The 22,803-nt window shown below is 40.2% G+C and overlaps 1 protein-coding gene across 2 annotated transcripts in view; it reads right to left on the bottom strand.

Moving 5' to 3' along the window:
• The window catches only part of znf704 (zinc finger protein 704), a 182,233-nt gene that overhangs the window by 10,826 nt on the left and 148,604 nt on the right, over window positions 1-22,803 (bottom strand). For both annotated transcript variants that reach the window (XM_043689093.1, XM_043689092.1), the window contains exon 7: window positions 21,550-21,651. In XM_043689093.1, coding sequence (XP_043545028.1) covers window positions 21,550-21,651 — 102 coding nt within the window. The remainder of the gene's footprint in view (window positions 1-21,549; window positions 21,652-22,803) is intronic.

The following is a 22,803-nucleotide window of genomic DNA, read 5'->3' as shown; positions in this document are numbered from 1 at the left end:
CATTTTCCAGCCGTCCCTTTACCTGCGAACATCTGCCTCCAATCAGCTTTCGAAAGTTCTTGCCTAATAATGTCAAAATTGGCCTTTCTCCAATTTAGAACTTCAATGTTTAGATCTGGTCTATCCTTTTCCATCACAATTTTAAAACAAATAGAATTATGGTCACTGGCCCCAAAGTGCTCCCCCACTGACACCTCAGTCACCTGCCCTGCCTTATTTCCCAAGAGTAGGTCAAGAGTAGGTCAAGATTCAATACTGAATCAGAAAATTGTCTTACGCACTTAAGAAATTCCTCTCCATCTAAACCTTTAACACTACGGCAGTCCCAGTCGATGCTTGGAAAGTTAAAATCCCCTCCCATAACTACCCTATTATTCTTACAGATAGCTGAGATCTCCTTACAAGTTTGTTTCTCAATTTCCCTCTGACTATTAGGGGGTCTATAATACAATCCCAATAAGGTGATCATCCCTTTCTTATTTCTCAGTTCCACCCAAATAACTTCCCTGGATGTATTTCCGGGAATATCCTCCCTCAGCACAGGTGTACTGTTATCCCTTATCAAAAATGCCACTCCCCCTCCTCTCTTGCCTCCCTTTCTATCCTTCTGTAGTATTTGTATCCTGGAACATTCAGCTGCCAGTCCTGCCCATCCCTGAGCCATGTTTCTGTAATTGCTATGATATCCCAGTCCCATGTTCCTAACCATGCCCTGAGTTCATCTGCCTTCCCTGTTAGGCCCCTTGCATTGAAATAAATGCAGTTTAATTTATTAGTCCTACCTTGTCCCTGCCTGCCCTGACTGTTTGACTCATTTCTGTTCTCAACTGTACCAGTCTCAGATTGATCTCTTTCCTCACTATCTCCCTGGGGCCCAACCCCCGCTCCTCCCGTGCAGTTTGAGCAAATTTCCCTGCCTGTATATTAGTCCCCTTCCAATTTAGGTGTAATCCGTCCTTCTTGTACAGGTCCCTTCTACCCCAAAGGAGATTCCAATGACACAAAAATGTGAATCCTTCTCCCATACACCAGCTCCTTAGCCATACATTCATCTGCTCTATCCTCCTATTCCTACCCTCACTAGCTCGTAGCACTGGGAGTAATCCAGATATTACTACCCTTGAGGACCTCTTTTTTAAATTTCTACCTAACTCTCTGTAATCTCCCTTCAGAATCACAACCTTTTCCCTTCCTATATTGTTGGTTCCAATGTGGATAATGACCTCTTGCTGGCCCCTCTCCCCCGTGAGAACATTCACACCCTCTCTGAGACATCCTTGATCCAGGCACCAGGAAAACAACACACCATTCTGCTTTTACTCTGCTGGCCACAGAAACGTCTGTTTGTACCTCCGACTATAGAATCCCCTCACACAATTGATCTCTTGGAAGCCGCCGTACCCTTCGTTGCATTAGAGCCAGTCTCAATACCAGAAACTTGGCTGTTCGTGCTATGTTCCTCTGAGAATCCATCACCCCCTACATTTTCCAAAACAGCATACCTGTTTGAAATGGGTATAACCACAAAAGATTCCTGCCCTAGGTGCCTACCTCTCTTACCCTTCCTGGAGTTAACCCAACTATGTGACTGTATCTGAGACTTTCCCCCCTTCCTATACCTGCCATCCATCACATACTGTTGCTGTAGCAAATTCCTCATCGCTTCTAACTGTCTCTCCAACCGATCCATTCAGTCTGATAAGATTCAATTCCAACAGCATTTATGGCTGGTGTAATCTGCAGTAACCCTTAAACTCTCTTTAAACTCCCACATCTGACAAGAAGTACATCTCACTGCAAAAGCCATTCCTGCAGAAAGCATAATAACTTTTGATTTGGTTCACCTTTGCCGGGGGAATTGAAGCAGGACATAACAGTGCAGTGCAGCTTTGAAACACTGTAATTAATTGTACATATTAAAGTTCTCAGAGCTGACAAACAGTCTTAATAGTCTGCTGTAATAAGCTAAATATGGTAATTCACTAAGAGACACTGAGCCAAATTACAGTAAATCACAGATAACAACAACTCCAATAGAATTAATGCTGCATGTACTTCAGCGAGGACTGGGTGAGTAATGCAGTCTATCAAGTGTCTCACTTCAAAGGACTGTATATGGATATGTCTGCACCATATTATTGTCCATGAAAGACAATGAAATCCGCACTGACTCTTTAGCTCATTTGGCATAGGTTCATTTTCAGGAAATTTCAGGTTGTTACATTATAAATCATAAAGAGATGTTATTTCAGGACATGGAAGGGTTATGTCTGTAATTATTGTAAATCATCTGCAGCACACTGTCCTCTGCAGACAGCAATGACATTGGTGGTTGTCAGAGATAAAAACCAACAGCAGGCACCATATCTGTCACAGTAAAAGTTTGCAGGAGTACATCATAAACAATCAAATACTGATGGGCACAATGACATTTCCAAGAAATGATTCAGCCCATTTTCTTCATCACCACACTGCAACTCCCAAGGACTTTTACTCTTACAAGCAAAAGTTAATTGAAAAATATTTTAAAAGCAGCTTGAACAACAAGCTAGAACACAATACAAAAACTGCACACTATATTTAGCTGTTTGATTTCTGTTATAGTATTTCCACATTCAGGTAAAAGAAGTTGCTAACTTAGGAGAGATACATAGTCTTTTCCCTCCATCATTAGACTCCAATGTTATCCAGCAGTCAGCTTTAATAATCAGATGGTCAGAAAGGTTTGGCTCAAGGTTATATTCATTCATCAACATGCAAGTGAAAGCCAGTGTTGGTGGATGGAGCAGAATGTTTATTTTTTAATGCTGCTTGGAATATATTCTGCTATGGGCAGCACAGTGGCTCAGTGGTTAGCACTGTTGCCTCACAGCACCAAAGTCCCAGGTTCAATTCCAGCCTTGGAATTCCAGCCTGTGCGGAGTTTGCACATTCTCTGTGTGGGTGCTCCGATTTCCTCCCACAGTCCATTGATTTGCAATTCAGGTGAATTGGCCATGTTAAATTGCCCATAGTGTTAGGTGCATTAGTCAGAGGGAAATGGGACTAGGTGGGTTACTCTTTGGAGGGTCGGTGTGGATTTGTTGGGCTGAAGGGCCTGTTTCCACACTGTAGGGAATTTAATCTAAGGTACTGCTTCAGAACTGGAAGCATTGCCATAAACACATCTGGTGGATTTCAGCGTAAATCAGATGGTCCTCAGATTTATAGATTCACAATAATAAAAAAACAACTATGGAGGCTGGAAATCTGAAACAACAACAGAAATTTCTGGAGTTACTCAGCAGGTCTGACAGCATTTGTGGAGAGTAGGAGAGTAACAGAGTTAATATTACGAGTCAACTGACCCTTTGTCAGATTGATCTCATTTGAGAAAATGGTCTTTATCTTCATGACAGGGGTGCAGGGGAAAAAGAGTGAGCAGATAGATGGAAATGGCCACATAGAGACAGAGAGAAAGAGAGAGTGAGAGAGGGTGATCGGAAGACAAGGCGATTGTTGATAGTACACCAAGGGATAAAAGCGAGATAGGTGATAATGAGGATTATGAGATGGCTGGCTGCACTGAAAGCAATACATGTCCTGACAGGATCTGGAGTGTGGCAGTGGGTAAATTTGTTGATTCATACCTAGTTTACCTAGTTTTAAGTCTCAAAGCCTCAAATGAACAATATTTGGATTTAGATAATACCCTCATAAAATGTGCCACAGTTTCCCACAGTTCTCTAAATACCTTTTACTTAAAACTATGAAATAGTACAAAATTGATTTTTACAGCAGTCATATATTATTTTCTCTCCAAAGGCAGGTTCTTGACAACTTCTTTGCAGTTTGGATATAGTAAGGACAGCAGAAGCTGGAAAGTCAGAGTCAATAAAATGGCACAGCAGGCCAAGCAGCATCCGAAGAGCTGGGAGCATTGACGTTTCAGGCAGGAGCCCTCATCAGATCCACCCCACTCTTCTGAAGCTGCCTGGCCTGCTATGCTTTTTCCAGCTCCATGTTTTATCGACCACAACTTCTTTGCAATCACTACCGTTGTTATATCCTAAGTAATGCGATCAAGGTAGCGTGACAACGATAATGTCCTTTTAACTCTGGGACTTTTAACATTGTATACTGCAAGAATTTCAAACAAAAATCAGCCTGTTCAGTTTCTTATGGGGACAGGCTTAAAATATAGATCTATCAGATTTACTACTGGACTCTGTTCCAATAAGACATACGAAAGAACAGTAACTGATAATGACAGCATATTGACAACATGAGAAATAAAATCAGGGATGGGCTTTATTGCTCTTTTAAGTTCTATCATTTAATTATCATGCTACGTCAACTCCACCTCCTGTCCCATCCTCATGCCAGGTTTCCAATAGAGTACAAAGATCGACCAATTCCATTCTTGAATATACTCAATCACTGAGTATTTTGGGAGACGGAATTCCGCAATCTCTAAGTGAAGACGTTTCTCCTCATCCCAGTTCCAATTGGTTGACACGTTATCCTGAGACCATGACCCCCAGTATCTACTTTGTTAAGCCCTCTAGGAATTTTACATATTATACTTTCCAAAGCATGAAGAAAAGGATTATTAAATATTGGTGCAAAGCTTGTGTTTATTAAGGAATAGTTGAGGAGCTTTTCCTTGAACGCAAAGCATGTTGTAACTGTTTCTAAATTCTGGATTATAACTCAAAATAAAATTTTACATTTATGCAACATTCAATTCATCATAAATCACCAGTTATTCTGTATTTTGAGGTTTTGGCTGATGGATTGGCAGTCTCTTTGCCAAAGCAGAAAGAAGAATAGTGCCATAGGATAATGACATGGACAGGTAGATGGTATCCTGGTTTGCTATTATAACAATAGGTGACACCTCCATTGATGCAGAACTCACTACTGCAGTGAAATATCATCTCGACTCCACAAGTTCAATTCCTGGCCTAAAAGCACAATTTAGCCAAAGTGACAATGAAACTGAAACTTGTTGCTGAAACAAAATCCATACTTTTCCTTTTAATCAAAATAAAATTCATCTACCCACCCATATTACAGAATTGCCATAGTTCAAATGGTACAAAGAAACAATTGGCTCTCAAACAAAGGTGAGACCCAACATGAGCTATTCCAGCACATGAGGAAGGGTGGATTTAATATCTCCTTCCCATATACTTAGTGAACTTAGCCTTGTAATGAGCCAGCTACCCAACCCACTTACAGACCTTATTGCCATTCAAGAATCCGCAGAAATGCTGAGAATTTCAGCATTAACCCTCAATATCAGAGACAGCCATCAATAATAACAAGATTGGGGTAAAGGTTTTTTATGTGTTCTATTAATAAATAAGATTTTTTAAAAATTCTATTGCATATTAACGTGGAAGAAATCATTCCCATAACATATTTCATTTCTTTTAAAACTGTCAATTATTTTCATTTTCTCATCCCAAAAGCTACTAAATACTGTCCTCTAGGTTCTAATACATTGAAATCACAAACACCTTCCTTACAATGCTGCACAGAAGCATTCTTTAACCTAATTTATTATTATTGATGGTTTTGTAATGTAGCATAATCCCAGTAGCAGAGTGAACTCAATACATGTAATTAAATCCAGCGTTAACTATATTCAGAGCAATATAGAGAGCAAATTAAAACTACTGCTTGTAATCCAATTCCAATATAAACATATCATAGATTTATTTCAATGTTCATGTGAAATAAATGAATTATAATGTTATGAGGCAGTCTAAAATTTACAACTAATTTCCAGAAATACTTCTAATGAAATGTGATCTCCAAGAAATGGTAGGATCAAGGAATCAAAAAATAGAATGACTTCAGAAACAGAAGAATAATATGATGACAAAAGATGGGATTGGAGGTCTGTCCAGTGAGAAATGAATAAATGTCATTCCTCAATCCTATCCTGTGATCTAGGAACAAGTCATCACACGGTTTAACCTATGTATTTGTACATACTTAAAGGTTCTGTCTAGCCGTGCTATTTAGAAATGAAAAGCGCTTTCTTAATAGATAAATCACACTGCATTTTGTTTTATTCTGTTAAACAGCATGGAAAGCAAGCCTTCTGCTACTTTGGATCTGCTCCAAAGCTTCCGCAGTCCTACACCTCCCCCACAGATTGACCTATTTTCCTCAAAACGCACGGTGCAATTAATGTTAGTGAAACAGGCTGATGCTGCATTTGATATTCTACGTGATTCTGAATAATTCTGCAGGAACTCTGGAAAAAAAGGCACATTGACTAAAATATATTTTGTTTTATATTAAGACATGAAACCAAAATAAATTAACCAAACTAAACAAAATTACTGACCTTAAGTATAATTTCCTACTCCTAAGCGCTGATGCAATGACTCAGTTTCATAAATAAAAATAACATTAAAAATGTAAGAAGAGTATTCGGCACAAATTAGAGGATAATAAGAAACTTCATTTCAGAGGGAGTGGCAGCTCTGGAGCCCAAAGTGCAAAATGATGATCTCGAAGAAGATCTTGGTTTATTAGAGAACACTGTTGAAGATGGGGCTACATTGGCATTATAAACTAAGTACACACTTGCGTTGGATGTGGGGACTACAAACTAAGCCACTCATGAAATTTGTAAGAGTTCTGTCATTGCACATTGCACAGTGGTTAGAACTGCTGCCTCACAGTGCTGAGGGCTCGACTTCACCCTCAGGCAACTGTCTGTGTGGAGTTTGCACATTCTCCCCGTGTCTGCATGGGTTTCCTCCGGGTGCTCTAGTTTCCTCCCACAATCCAAAGATGTGCAGACAAGGTGGATTGGCCATGGGAAATACAGGGCTACAGGGATGGGGAAGAGGGGTGAGATGCTCTTCAGGGGGTTGATGTGGACCCTATGGGCCAAATGGCCTGCTTCCACACTGTAGAGATTCTATGGTCCCTCCTCCATAGAAATGCCTTGGAAGACTGGAGAACAATTAGCATTTGTGACAAAATGAATTTCTGCAAGGTAGGTGGTTCACTGTTGAATCAAAGGAGAAATTAGTGAAGGCCAACTGAGAGCTTGTTCCAAGACAGTGGCTCAAGGAGGGTCTATACAAAAGACTTAGAGAGGCAGAGGGTTTAAGTCAGGAAACTGTGAGATTGGAACCGAGATGAGCAATTCCTCCAAAGGTGGATCAAGATAGAGCATACACCTAAGAATCTGGAGTCAAGAAGAGCAGGGAATTCGAGATGTGGTGGTAGTGGTGGAGGGATAGGGAATTAGGCAGGTGTGCAGGTAGTACTAGATAAGTGACATAGACAAAAGTAACAATGAATATTTCGACTGTGACTTTGCTCAAAGAGGTAAGAGTTTGAGAAGGGGATACAATATCTGAGCCAAAGAATTTAAAAGCAGTTGAGAGAAGAAGGAGGTCCTCTCAACTGAAGAGTAAAGAAGAGGAAGAAGGTGCTGATATTGACGAGGAAAGGAAGACAGATGTACTGTGCTTGTATCTGGAGTGCAGATGTTAAGTGCTAATATTTTCAATGCTCCAGAGTACAGGCCGTACATATGGAAGGTTTACATGACAAAGACATCGACAATTCGAAATAATCCTTCTTAATCGTGGACTTGTTCCAAAATTTGGAAACTTTCAGAGGCAAGGGTAAATAGTCCCTTGGTGATTATGGCCAGCTTCCAGTTAAGAGAAGTTTATGTACAGTCTAATTAGAGGTGACAGATTGAGTTATGCTTTCTCCTCTGGTCTGAAATCAGAGCAGATGAGAAAGGTAGTTTCTGTGCTACACATAACAAGAAAGACCACTGAAGAGTTTTCCATCATTTTCTTTCTAATTTGGGAAACTACTGTCATTCAACCAGACAGTGGATCCACTCTTCAAAAGCAAAGAAATGGAATGTAAAACATCTGTGGGGAAAATAACTAGAAGATGTTTCAAAACATATATTAATGTTGCCTCCTTGGCTGAGTCACATTTGATCTTGCAATAAGTTTCAACCTCATATTCATGCCATCTCTGGGATCACCTATTTCCACCTGTAATAAAATCAGCTTTTGTTCTGTTATGAAATTGGCAGCTGTGGAGAATTAGTTGTATGAAGATAACAACATGTAAGCACAAAATATTCCAAGGTTGGCTACACTTAATCCTGCCCTGGAACAAAGGTGGGGCTTGCTATGAAGTTTTTAAATAGTTCCCTGCAGCCAGTTCAAGAGGCAGTGAATTTTAATCAGGGAAGAAAGTCAGAGAATGTAACATGCAGTGAGGTGCTGTGTTCACTCAGTGGAGGTAAAGAACTGGGGACCACTGACAATGCAGTGTTGTGAAAGTGATAACAAGAAAGCCCACAAATAGGATTTAGTTGGTGCAGTTGAGATAGATTGGAGGTCACAGAAATTCAGGGCAGCAGTTTGGTTACTTGGTAAAGGCTGGCATTGTGCCAGCAACTAGGCACTTGTAGTCTCAGGAATTCTGGATAATGTGGTCTTAGGAGAAGTGAGCACTAGGTCAGCTATTGAGGTAGTCTGTGGACGATCGGTTTTGAGAATTTAAAGGTTAGGTTTTGAAAAATGAAGAACTGGAATCCCTTGCAAAAGAAACAAAGTTTTGATGAAATTTGGTGATCCACCATATCATATGCATCTGAGCAGGATGTTGAAATATCCATGAGATCTGTCTTGGCCAAATCTGCTGTTTGATTTGCTCTGTAGGGTGTTCAACAACAGTTTGCCTGTTAACTCATATCTACCTCATGTTAATTCTGACTGTTGGACCACACATTGTGTGAGGGCATAACCAATAAAAATATTACCAATTGCTTTACTTTTGTAAAGATTATTTTGTTTGTTCAAAGCCATAGAATCATATGGCTTTATTCTTTTAGAAAACCCCTGGAATTTCAAACTTTGTCAGATTTAAACAGACACACAAACTTAGAATTCTTATCTGAGAATATTTCTTATCTATGACGTCACTTGTTTGAACCCATGATGATATGGTTACAGAGGCAGCAATGCTACTACTCTTGACTATTTCAAAGCACTCTTGGTTGGCCTTCCACATTATAATCTCCATAAACTTTAGACCACCCAAAATTCTTCTCCATGTCTGAGCACACAGCAAGTCCCATTCCTCTACTGCCTGCATTCGCTGACCTAGAGCAGTCCAATCACACAAATCATTGATTTTAAAATTCTCACTCTCGTTTTCAAATTCATCCATGTCCTTGCCCCAGCCTGTCTCTATAATTTCCACCAACCCCACAATATATCAAGATATTTGTACTTCTCTCACTCTAGCCTCTTGTTCATTCTCAATTACAACTGCTCCATCATTGGTGCATGTGCCTTCAGATGCCTAGGTACAAAGCTCTGACATTTCCTTGCTATGGCTCTCCACCTCCCTTGCTTCCTTCAAGACATTTCATAAAAGCTCTCTCTTTGAGCAAGCTATTTTTGCATTTTTGTGTTGACTTGGTAGCCCTTCTAAAAATGGCAGCTGAGCTCCAATTCCAGGATTCCCAATCACAATCCAAACTTTGTGATTTTTGGATCTGATGTACTACATGTACCATTTGGCCTTTCTATGTCCACTAAACCCAATTGTTCCATTACTAATGTGTGATGTTTGCCTTCTTAGCTTGCTCTGATAGTTTTATTTCCAAACCAGGGTAACTTCTAATACTTCAAAAAAATCTTTAACAATTTTCAGTGCCATCTTAAGTCTATGTACAATGTCTATGTGTACATCTATGTTTATGGTATACCTACTTTAAGTGCCAAAGTCCAATACCAGACGTGTGTGGTCTGTGTTTCAAGATCACAGATGAGCCCCCAATTAAGTTATGACATGCAGCAAGACCACTGAAGCAAATCAGCCTCCCCACCCTCCCTATTCACAACACAGTAGAATTAAAATCTTCAAAGTCCTTCAAAGTTGACCCCAATGTTTCCCACACAGACCTTTGAATAACTAATTCCAGACTTCGTAAATAATCTATTCTAGACACTGCGTTTGTAGTTTAAAAAAAGATGGGAGACTGCCATTTGGATACAGAACTGGTTCAAAGGTAGAAGACAGAGGGGTGGTGGTGGAGAGTTGTTTTTCAAACTAGAGGCCTGTGACCAGTGGAGTGCCACAAGGATCGATGCTGGGTCCACTACTTTTCATCATTTCTATAAATGATTTGGATGTGAACATAAGACTATAAGACCATAAGACATAGGAGTGGAAGTAAGGCCATTCGGCCCATCAAGTCCACTCCGCCATTCAATCATGGCTGATGGGCATTTCAACTCCACTTACCCGCATTCTCCCCGTAGCCCTTAATTCCTTGTGACATCAAGAATTTATCAATCTCTGCCTTGAAGACATTTAGCGTCCCGGCCTCCACTGCACTCTGCGGCAATGAATTCCACAGGCCCACCACTCTCTGGCTGAAGATATGTCTCCGCATTTCTGTTCTGAATTTACCCCCTCTAATTCTAAGGCTGTCTCCACGGTTCCTAGGCTCCTCGCCTAACGGAAACAATTTCCTAGCGTCCTCCCTTTCCAAGCCATGTATTATCTTGTAAGTTTCTATTAGATCTCCCCTTAATCTTCTAAACTCCAATGAATACAATCCCAGGATCCTCAGCCGTAGAGGATCCTCAGCTCAGAGGTAGTTAGTAAGTTCGCAGATGACACCAAAATTGGAAGTGTAGTGAACAATGAAGAAGGTTACCTTGGATTACAACAGGATCTTGATCAGATGGGCCAATGGGCTAAGAAGTGGCAGATGGAGTTTAATTTGTATACATGTGAGGTGCTGCATTTTGGAAAAGCAAATCTTAGTAGGACTTATACACTTATTGGCAAGGTCCTGGAAAGTGTTGCTGAACAAAGAGACCTTGGAGTGCAGGTTCATAGCTCCTTGAAAGTGGAGTCGCAGGTAGATAGGATAGTGAAGAAGGCATTTGGTATGCTTTCCTTTATTGGTCAGAGTACTGAGTACAGGAGTTGGGAGGTCATGTTGTGGCTGTACAGGACATTGATTAGGCCACTGTTGGAACATTGCATGCAATTCTGGTCTCCTCCCTATCGGAAAGATGTTGTGAAACTTGAAAGGGTTCAGAAAAGATTTTCAAGGATGTTGCCAGGTTTGGAGGATTCGAGCTATAGGGAGAGAACTGAACAGGCTGGGGCTGTTTTCCCTGGAGCGTCGGAGGCTGAGGGGTTACCTTATAGAGATTTATAAAATCATGAGGGACATGGATAGGATAAATAGACAAAGTCTTTCCCTGGAGTGGGGGAGTCCAGAACTAGAGGGCATAGGTTTAGAGTGAGAGGGGCAACTTTTTCACGCAGAGTGTGGTACATGTATGGAACGAGCTGTCGGAGGAACTGGTGGAGGCTGGTACAATTGCAACATTTAAAAGGCATTTGGATGGCTATATGAATAGGAAGGGTTTGGAGGGATATGGGTGAAGTGCTGGCAGATGGAACTAGATTGGGTTGTGATATCTGGTCGGCATGGACAAGTTGGACTATGACTCTTTGACTTAGCAATTTATTAATAATAGACATTTAGCAGAGCAAAATTAAATAACAATGCAATCTAATTAATGTCTAAGATTTAAATCCAATAACCTTTGTTTTTGGCCACATTCACACAAAGACATTTATTCTTGTTAAGGAATAAATTTATAGAAAATAACAAAACTAGGCAGATTACTTAAGTACGTTTCACAAAGCATTGTTCATGAGGCTTACAGGATTATTTCCTGTTTGATTTTCTGAAGATGTTTAATAGTACCATCTTTTCAGTTCACTGTGAGGACGTTTCAGTAATAATTGTAATTTAGCTTCAATTCTCTGAACTTCCAATAGCTGATAATAGTAGATTAGGCAGGAAGCTTTCAAATCTTTATGCTGTAGCATCAACAGTCAAACTCCTTTTCTCAGAAACCCCAAGTTCAAAAATCAGTTCAAACTCTGGGCTCTACCCACCAGAGTACTTATCTCCTGATGAAGTCCTGTTATCTTTCAAACATCTGCCATCTGTTTACTTCACAGCCAAGCGTCTATGGAGTTCTTTGATCAAGAACCAATTTACAATTAACTTTCAGGCCTGGCCTCACAAACAACAAAAGACTTTTTCTCTCTTTTGTTGACACAAGCAGCTGCTCGCGGTCCAAAGGTCACCTTTCAGCTCTCAGCTCACAGTTCACAGCTCCAAAACAAAATTGATAATAAAATAATGAAAAATCGGCAAGGGTTTCTAATATGAAGTACATTTTAGAGTCACAGATTGGTTTGAGTCATCAGACCTTACCCAACAGTCTCAATTAGGCAAGCTCCATTGTGGAGATTGGCATGGTCCACATCTGGAATTTTCATGGTTGGCCAACATTTTAAAGGATCATGTTCAGGGCGTTGTGAACCACAGTCTGTGTAGGGAAACCTTTCGAAAGGTATTTTCAGATGTTCCTTATGTACACCCATGCTAAGGTATACCTGCTGAAACACTCCTCATATCAAGACAAGTCCCTGAAAGTCTCATGCCAAGGTATGCCTCCAAAACATACCCTTCATTTCCACTTACACCCCCATGCCCAGTTGATTGACAGTAAAATTGTCTATAGATTCTCCTGGAAGTTTAAATCTACTGTTCAAAAATTCCAGTTGTTCTCAAGTAAATGTAATTGTCAATAGCTTTTATAACATCAACAAGAATGTTTAATTTATTTTCGACTACAGAACTGACTGAATACACTGGTGTGTTAACTTTTTCTGCTTCTGGTTTGGTATTCAATTTTGAAACAATTCTGCACCTTAGGAACTGTTTTTCTATAAATTCCAATAACGTTTTCAATTAAAGTTATTTCTGATGTTGCATCTGCTCGGAAGCATGATGGCTCTTTCCATTTCTCTTTAATCTGTTGATCAATCTTATTGCTGTGGAAGTATTTTAAAGCATATAATTTCAATACTGCTTTAAATCTGATGTACTATAAGTTGTCTTCTTCAAAAATACAGTTTAATTTACAATTACTGCAAAGCTTGCTCGCGCCTTTGCAACCTTTTCTTTATGCATTACTATTCAACAGCATTGAACTGACAATTTTGATGTGGTTTCAAATTGTATTGACCAGTTGTGAGAAACCAGAAGCCATAAGAAATCATGAGAAATAGGAACAGGAGTAGTCACCCTGTTCCACCATTCAATAGGAACATGGCTGATCCAACATTCCTCACGTCCACTTACCAGCCTTTTCCCCATAACCCTTGATTCCCGACTGATCAAGAATCTACCTATCTGAGCCTTAAATATACACAATGATTCAGCAGCCGCTGTTCTCTGTGGCAAGGAGTTCCAAAGGTTCTGCACCCAGCAGTGAAAAATCAGATCGGTGTGTTGCTTCTCTGGTGCCAGGATCAAGGATGTCTCGGAGAGGATGCAGAATGCTCTCAAGGGGGAGAGGGACCAGCAGAAGGTCATTGTACACATTGGAACTAATGTTACAGGAAGGGTAAAGGATGAGATTCTGAAGGGAGAATATAGAAAGTTAGGCAGGAATTTAAAAAGGAGGTCCTCGAGGACAGTAATATCTAGATAATTCCTGGTGCTACAACCTAGTAAGGGTAGGAATAGGAGGATAGAGCAGATGAATGCGTGGCTGAGTAGCTGGTGCAGGAGAGAATGGTTCAAATTTTTGGATCATTACAATCTCTTCTGGTGTAGAAGTGACCTATAAAAGAAGGATGGATTACAACAGAGTTGGAAGGGGACTAATATATTGGCAGGGAGATTTGCTCGAGCTGCTCAGGACGAGTAAGCTGGGCTATGGGACCCAGGGAGATAGTGAGGAAAGAGATCAATCTGAGAGTGGTACAGTTGGGAAAAGGAGCAAGTCAAACAGTCAGGGCAGTCAGGGACAAAGCAGAGAACAAGGTAGGACTGATCAATTAAACTGCATTTATTTCAATGCAAGGGGCCTAACAGGGAAGGCAGATTAACTCAGGGCATGGTTAGGAACATGGGACTGGGATATCATAGCAATTACAGAAACATGGCTCAGGGATGGACAGGACTGGCAGTTCAATGTTCCAGGATACAAATGCTATAGGAATGATAGAAAGGGGCACAAGAAAAGAGGGAGAGTGGAGTTTTTGATAATGGATAGCGTTACAGCTGTACTGAGGGAGGATATTCCCGGAAGTACATCCAGGGAGGTTATTTGGGTGGAACTGAGAAATAAGGAAGGGATGATCACCTTATTGAGATTGTATTATTACCTCCTAATAGTCAGCAGGGAATTGAGAAACAAATCTGTAAGGAGATTTCAGTTATCTGTAAGAATAATAGGTGGTTATAGTAGGTGATTTTAACTTTCCAAACATAGACTGGGATTGCCATAGTGCTAAGGGTTTAGATGGAGAGGAATTTAATAAGTGTGTACAAAAATATTTTCTGATTCAGAATGTGGATGTACCTCCTGGAGAAAATGCAACACTTGACCTAGTCCTGGGAAATAAGGCAGGGCAACTGACTGAGGTGTCAGTGGGGGAGCACTTTGGGGCCAGCAACCATAATTCTATTAGTTTAAATTAGTTCTAAATTGAAAGACGGCAAATTTTTACGGCCTTAGGCAAGAATATTCAAAAGCTGATTGGGGGCAGATGTTCGCAGGTAAAGGGACGACTGGAAAATGGGAAGCCTTCAAAAATGAGATAACTAGAGTCCAGAGACAGTGTATTCCTGTTAGGGTGAAAGGAAAGGCTGGTAGGTTTAAGGAATGCTGGATGACTTGAGAAATTGAGGTTTTAGTTTAGAAAAAGAAGGAAGCATATGTCAGGTATAGACAGGATAGATCGAGTGAATCCTTAGAAGAGTATAAAGGAGTATACTTAAAAGGAAAATCAGGAGGGCAAAAGGGGGACATGAGATAGCTTTGGCAAATAGGGTCAAAGAGAATCCAAAGGGAGTTTACAAATACATTAAGGACAAAAGGTTAATTAGGGAGAGAATAGGGCCCCTCAAAGATCAGCAAGGCAGCCTTTGTGTGGAGCCACAGGAGACATGGGAGATACTAAACGAGTATTTTGCATCAGTGTTTACTGTGGAGAAGTACATGGAAGGTATAGAATGTAGGGAAATAGATGGTGACATCTTGAAAAATGTCCATATTACAGAGAAAGAGGTGCTGGATGCCTTGAAATGGATAAAAGTGGATAAATCCCCAGGAGTCTGTGAGAAGCTAGGGAAGTGATTGTTGGGCCCCTTGCTGAGATATTTGTATCATCGATAGTCACAGGTGAGGTGCCAGAAGACTGGAGGTTGGTTAACATGGTGCCATTATTTAAGGAAGGTGGTAAGGAAAAGCCTGGGAACTATAGACCAGTAAGCCTAACGTCGGTGGTGGTTAAGTTGTTGGAGGGAATCCTGAGGGACAGGATGCACATGTCTTTGGAAAAACAAAGATTGATTAGAGATAATCAGCATGGCTTTCTGCAGGGGAAATCATGTCTCACAAACTTGATTGAGTTTATTTGAAGAAGCAACAAAGAGGATTGATGAGAGCAGAGCGGTAGATGTGATCTATATGGACTTCAGTAAGGCATTAGACAAGGTTCCCCATGGGAGAGTGGTGAGCAAGTTTAGATCACATAGAATACAGAGAGAACTAGCCATTTGGATACAGAACTGTCTCAAAGGTAGAAGACAAAGGATGGTGGTGGAGGGTTGTTTTTCAGACTGGAGGCCTATGACCATTGGAGTGCCACAAGGATCAGTGCTAGGTCCACTACTTTTCATCATTTATATAAATGATTTGGGTGTGAACATAGGAGGCATAGTTAGTAAGTTTGCAGTTGACACCAAAATTGGAGGTGTAGTGGACAACGAAGAAGGTTACCTCAGATTACAAGATCTTGATCAGATGGGCCAATGGACTGAGGAGTGGCGGATGGAGTTTAATTCAGATAAATGTGAGGTGCTGCATTTTGGGAAAGCAAATCAGAGCAGGACTTATACACTTAATGGGAAGGTCCTGGAAAGTAATGCTGAACAAAGAGACCTTGGGGTACAGGTTCATAGCTCTTTGAAAGTGGAGTCGCAGGTAGATAGGACAGTGAAGAAGGCGTTTGGTATTAGTCAGAGTATTGAGTATGGGAGTTGGGAGGTCATATTTCAGCTGTACAGGACAATAGTTAGGCCACTTTTTGAATATTGTGTGTAATTCTGGTCTTTCTATCGGAAGGATGTTGTGACACTTGAAAAGGTTCAGAAAAGATTTACAAGGACGTTGCCAGGGTTGGAGGATTTGAGCTATAGGCAGATGTTGAATAGGCTGGGGCTGTTTTCCCTGGAGCGTTGGAGGCTGAGAGATGACCTTACGGAAGTTTATAAAATCATGAAGGCATGGATAGGGTAAATAGACAAGTTCATTTCCCTGGGATAGGGGAAGACTAGAATTAGAGGGCATAGGTTTAGGGTGAGAGGGGAAAGGTATAAAAGGGATCTAAGGGGCAACCTTTTCACACAGAGGGTGGGTGCATGTATGGAATGAGCTGCCAGAGGAAGTGGTGGAGACTGGTACAATTACAGCATCTGGATAGGTATATGAATAGGAAGGGTTTAGAGGGATATGAGCAAAGTGCTGGCAAATGTGACTAGATTAGTTTAGGATATGTGGTTGGCATGGACAAGTTGGACCAAAGGGTCTGTTTCCGTGCTGTACATCTTAATGACTCTGTGACTCAGAATCCTCTGAGAGAAAAAAAAAGTCCTCCTTATCTCAGTCTTAAATTGGCACCCCATTATTCTAAGTCTGTGCCCTCTGATCCTTGAGTCTCAGCATTTACCCTGTCAACCTCCTTGATAATCGGATATGTCTTAATGAGATCACCTTTCATTCTTCTCACTTTCAGTGAGTTCCAACCTGTTCAGCCATTGATTGTATGACAGTCTCCCCCCCCCCCCCCCACCCCCACCCCCATCCCCACATACAAGAGATAATGTGAACCAGGTGGTGAATTACTGCTTTGGCTCTGAAATCCTTTGTTTTTCAAAACACTTGTATCTTAAAAATTCTTTCGAGTTTTACGATTCTACAATGAAGCAATATTCTTCTAATGAAGCCTTTAAAATGAGTTCAAACATTTCTAAGCTTGTCAATTAAGTTAGATACGTTTTGCTGCAATATTAATATAACTTTCCTGGCTTTAGGAATGTCTCTTCACCTTCTTTTTTTGGGAAATTCCTACCGATTAAAATAAATGGAAGGGTCAATGCTCATTTCCTTTTTTGTTGGTCTCAGCTGAATCTCCCTACCCCCTACTAAAATATCTCATTCATTCTTTTCATATTGTTTCATTAAAATTTATTCCTTTTTTAGTAAAATGTTCTCATTTTCTAATGCATAATTTCTTGTCTCTGAACTATGTTACTCATCTTAATTAACGTCTGTAGTGGACTCAACAACATTTGCTTCCAACATTCCCGAATTCAAAATAAAGTTTTGGTCCTGTTTTAAATGTTGCAGTTATATCTTTCATGGCACCCAGAGAGTAATAGCGGTTTTAACTGTCACCTCAGTGTATTTTCAGTCGCCACAAAGGCCAAGGCCAGCATCCCCTCACCAAGTCATCCTTTTGTTGACACATGAACAGTCCTTGACTACAGTCCTGCCTCATACCGAGTCAGACACCGGACTGTCAGTATCCCTGACACTCACCCTTTTTATCTGTCAGCCAGGGCTCCCTGATTGGACCAAATTAACAGCCCCAATCAGGGAACTTATATTCTGTGAGATCCAGCCGGCCCTCTAGTGGCACAGTGATAGTGTCCCTACCCCTGGAGGAGGCCTGGGTTCAAGTCCCACTTACTCCAGAGGTGTGTAATAATGTCTCTGAACAGATTGATTCAAAAAATCAGTTAATGATTTTTTTAAAAAAAATGGTCCAGCTGGCTCCTTTCATTTAAACCACTGGGGTTTTTCATGTTCCAGTTGGTTTTCTATCTTTTCCCTTAAAGATCTGACTTACTGCTGCAGCTCTGACATCCAATCACATCCCAGTTGTTTTGCAACTCTTCCCTGTTCCCTTACTGTCTGAATTTGACTATCTGTCACCCACATAGGCCTTGTCTGTGCCTTATCCCCAGGTCAGGTAGCCTCGGAATACAAGCTCTACAGCTTACACAAGTGTGTACTAACTGACAGCTGTTTAAACACCTTGAGCTGTGGACTGATGACCTGACTTTTTCTTCATGCAGCAATGCTTTTGAAATTCCTCAGTTTAATATCACAGGCTGCATTGCTGACAGCGCAAAATTATTTATCCCAAAATGAGGGGACAATCCATGGCTTATTTGACTCAAAGTGTGTTAATGATGTATGTCATGGAAATTTGAGAGAAATGGTGCCCTCACTCAGCTAATGTCCTCCCTTTGTCTCTCATTGCGACCTTCATTAACCTCTGATTTTTATTAACTTCCTGACTCAGTAACATAGAAGTCGTCAATATACAAAATGGAGTTATAACGATGAAGTTCTAGCAGCATGGTATATAATACATTCTGTTTGCAGGGTTTCAACACTAGGTTTTTCCCTGTGAGTTCAACAATGCAAACAGCCTCTCTAAGTGAGCACACAGTTTGTGGAAGGCAGCATGTCTTCACCTGCCCAGTATCTAGACCGAAAAAAACAAGCCCCCTCATGTTCATGGAAGTTTCTTCCTTCTGTCTCAGTCACAATTCATGAACCCTTCTCTCTATATGTACACTGACATTTTTCTCCTTCTTCAGTTCACACAGGCTGTTCCATCATCCTCTTCGATTCCTGTTATAGTTTCAGCATGTCACTGGTGCATGAGAAGGAATCTTAGGAATCTTCCTCATTCCTTCTCATGCACAAATCTTAACAGAGATGAACTGTGCAAAGAGTGGGATTTTTAAAAATCTGTACAGGAATTCTTGCAAAGCAGAGTACAAAACATCAGATTAGCAGAATTCAGCCATTAGGAGCTAGATTCAGTGTCATATTTGGAATTATGTTGCAAGTGGAACCGAGAGCATTGAAAACTTTAAGTGGAACTCACAGCTATTCCAAGGTAAAAGTGTCATACACCTGACGATACCCCAACTTAAGTTAAAACTTCATATGTACCAAACAACAGATATAGTGTTGTTTGCAAATATAACAATGAAAACACGTGGAGCTATTATTAAACTGTAAAGTAATTACATGCATGCTGACAATCCAAAGGCGCCTTTATCTGCCTCATCAGTGAAAATTTAAAAACCAAATACACTGTGTAAATTAATGATAATGGTGGGTTTCAGATTGCATGCAATTAATGCTACATATTGTGAAACCTACTATTACAACTTTCTCTTGAAGATACACCCATCTGAAATATCACATGATTTAGTTATAGCATGTCACTGGTGAAAATGATTAGAATGATCAGTACTAACTTATAATTTTCATATTGTTGGCCCCAATTTACATAGCATTGAGATCAGTGTTTGCTTGTTCTTTTCTGCAAGTATTGAAATTTTACATTATGCTTTGGTTAATATGGGCAGAGACAAACACTATTCTAGAAGTGTACAGTATTCATGTTTTGGCTGTTGCACTTGATTGTGGTTATTACAGCCTATTGGTTACCATTATGTTGCACTGTAGGAGCAAATTACTGCAGATACTGGAGTCTATAGTCTAAACAACAAATGCTGGAGATCATAGCAAGTCAGACAGCATCCATGGAGAGAGAGCAAGCTAACATTCCGAATCTAGATCAGAGTTGCACTGCTTAGTTTGATGAAACTAACCATATCAGTTAAATTAAAATGCCTAGATGATTATTGTTCTGGGTAGATTCTTAAATGACAGCTTTGTCTGGGTAAAGTTCTTTACAGGGCCTGACTAGGGCAACAATAAATGGTGTTTGTATCTCTACTGACAAATCTACTATTAACTCAAAAATCAATCTGTAGCCAGTAAAGAACAGTGCTAGTCGGACTATATGTAAAGTGCACATCTGTCTTCATGATACAAAATACTCTGAGGCATAAATCTGGAAAAGTGCTCCTTATTTGTTAGATTTACGTTGGAGACTAACTTGGAGGATGCATTGGTTTCGTGGTAATGTCACTGACATTGTAATTAAGAGTCCCAGTTTATTATTCTGATGTAATGGGTTCAAATCACATCATGACAGATTATAAATATAGGGGTGGGACTAAGCACACCTGTCAAGTACTGTCAGTACAGGCACAGTGGCCCGAAGGGTCTCCTTGATGCTGTAAATTCCCATTATTCTATGAAAATGCCTAATGGGAATGAGGATCATTATCCTGTCAGCTGAACTATATCAGACTCTGTTTGGAAAGAGATATCATGACCTGTACCTCATGAAGGTGGTTTTGGACTCCTAGCAGTTAACACTGGTGCCCTTAATTTTTGATCAAATAATACAAACTCTGCGCATTGCCTAACAATTACTGCCTGGCAAGCAGATCACAGAGTGATGGCCACTGCTGAGCCATTTGGCAACTGGACTGCTAGATAGTGCAGTTCATCATGCATTGGAAACCTGAGTAGGAACTCATGAAAGCACCTGGTTTCCAGTCAATAATGCCAAAGTCTTTAGAGAATCATGTTACTTGGCAAACCAAAGTCTCATACTGCTGATTGAAATATAACAGCCAGTCTGCTCTGCCAAATCAGCAAACATCCATTTACTTGATCAAGCTGTGCATTGTGGATTGATCCATGTTGCAAATGTCTCTCCAGGCCTTCAAGAATAAGCTGAAGAAATAAAATCCAAGGGCTAAAATATAATCACACCTCTGATAAATCCCATACCTGAATGTCCAGTTCGAAAATAAACGTCAAGTGGATGTAATCTGCTTTGTCTTGTTTCTCCTTTTTGTCCTCCAAATAGCAAAGTTATTCATTAGGAATGTTCACAACAGAAGGATAACATTTAGCACCAAAACTCTTATGATGAACAGAATGGAAGGAAAATAAAGCACCAAAAAACAAGGGTCTATTATCATCTGGATTGCAAGGATGCCTTGTTAGAATGACCTCATCTCCTGAAACGTTCACTGTATATGAATATGATGACCACTTCATATGCCAAACTTCAATTACATGAAAATTGGTGTACATTCCCGGCACAGATTTAAACAAGGCTTTCATCAGTTGTCTGATCAGAATATCCACACTTTAGATCTCAAGTGCTACAATCCACTGCCATAATGCTGGCACAATCCCTCAAGAAAAAGCATAATTTTGGCATCTTACATTGCTCTAGATATTCTGCTGAAGTTGTTGATTAGGAGTGGCTATATGGAAATTCCACAGAATATTTATGTTGAGTTTTCTGGAAATTTCCCAGAATACTGCAAATTATTATTAGCAACTGCACAATAGTTTTGAAGCAACCTTAGAACTATACAAAGTAGAATTGCATTTTATGCAAAATCTTGATGGCCCTAGGTGCTTCAAGGTTCCACTATCTGGAGCTGTGGTATTTACACTTTTAGCTCAGTGTACTTACTGGCATGCCAGTGAAGGTTACTGGTGGAGATTGCCAAGAGATGCTGAATCCATTGCTGGTAGGAGTAAACTTTGACCCAGGAATGTTGACAGGTGCTGTGGCCTGTTGGAAGAAGTAGTAAAGTGAGGGGTCCATACTGCTCAGGAAGAAGCTAAAACATTTCAATACAATTGCTTTTAATCAGTACAGATACAAAGAGACCATGCCTTGTGAGTTACAGCTTGAATTAAATACAGGTCAATTCACACTGGGACTAAAGCTTCCATTTGGCTTTGCTTTTTAAAACACAGTGGCTTTCATCGAGAAAAGATCAGTGTTAAATCCTTGAGACCTGAAGTAAATTAATTCCTACCTACTAAGATTTGCCTGTAAATGAGATTATGTTGTTTACATGTCTTGAAAAATATCACCAGAGATAGAAGCCACAGCTTTACCTAATCTGTCAATATCCTGTTGTAACTTTATGCCGTCGTCAACATTATCGACAATGCTGCTCCATTTTATGTCATCAGGAAATTTAGATATTTGACCATGAATGCTCTGCCTGTATTCCTGATGAAGGGCTTTTGCCCGAAAAGTCGATTTTACTGCTTCTCGGATGCTGCCTGAACTGCTGTGCTTTTCCAGCACCACTAATCCACGTATGTCATTGGTCAAGTCATTCATGAACATTGTGATTAATTGAGACCCCAACACAGATCCCTTTAGGACACTAGTATCATGTCATGCTAATTTAAATACTTACTCATTACTCCGACTCCTACCACTTAACTATTTCCCTATCTTTCAGTATCCTAGTATGCAGGCCTAGAAAGCAAGAACAGGATGCAAACAGACTGCAGGCAGAGGAAACGATACAAATTCAACACTAAGAAGGATCATTAGTGCATAAGTTGATAAAGTGGAGAAACATCTGTTGTGTCTGTATGTTTTCAGTGTGTTCCAAATTCCATGCTGGAACTTGTCAACTTTCTTGGAAACGGACTTGATTATAGTGTGGAAAGGTACACATGCTGGAGGTGAGATTTTATTTGTATTGATGGAACATGAACACCTATTCATAACATTCATTTAATGAATAATACTTAGCTGTTTCACAATTATCCTTGCATTGGGAGAACAATGCAATGAAGAAAAAGCTAATTTTCAAACTAGCCCCTGGCTGCTCTGGCAAATGCTTTAATGGAACACTTCAAATTGATTTTTAATGAGGGAAACTTATCCTTAACTATGCTAAGAAGTAACTGATAATAG

This window comes from Chiloscyllium plagiosum, chromosome 4, assembly GCF_004010195.1.
Source record: "Chiloscyllium plagiosum isolate BGI_BamShark_2017 chromosome 4, ASM401019v2, whole genome shotgun sequence".
Taxonomy (NCBI): domain Eukaryota; kingdom Metazoa; phylum Chordata; class Chondrichthyes; order Orectolobiformes; family Hemiscylliidae; genus Chiloscyllium; species Chiloscyllium plagiosum.
The sequence above is the reverse complement of the archived record's forward strand: the minus strand, read 5'-3'. Positions and strand labels throughout refer to the sequence as shown.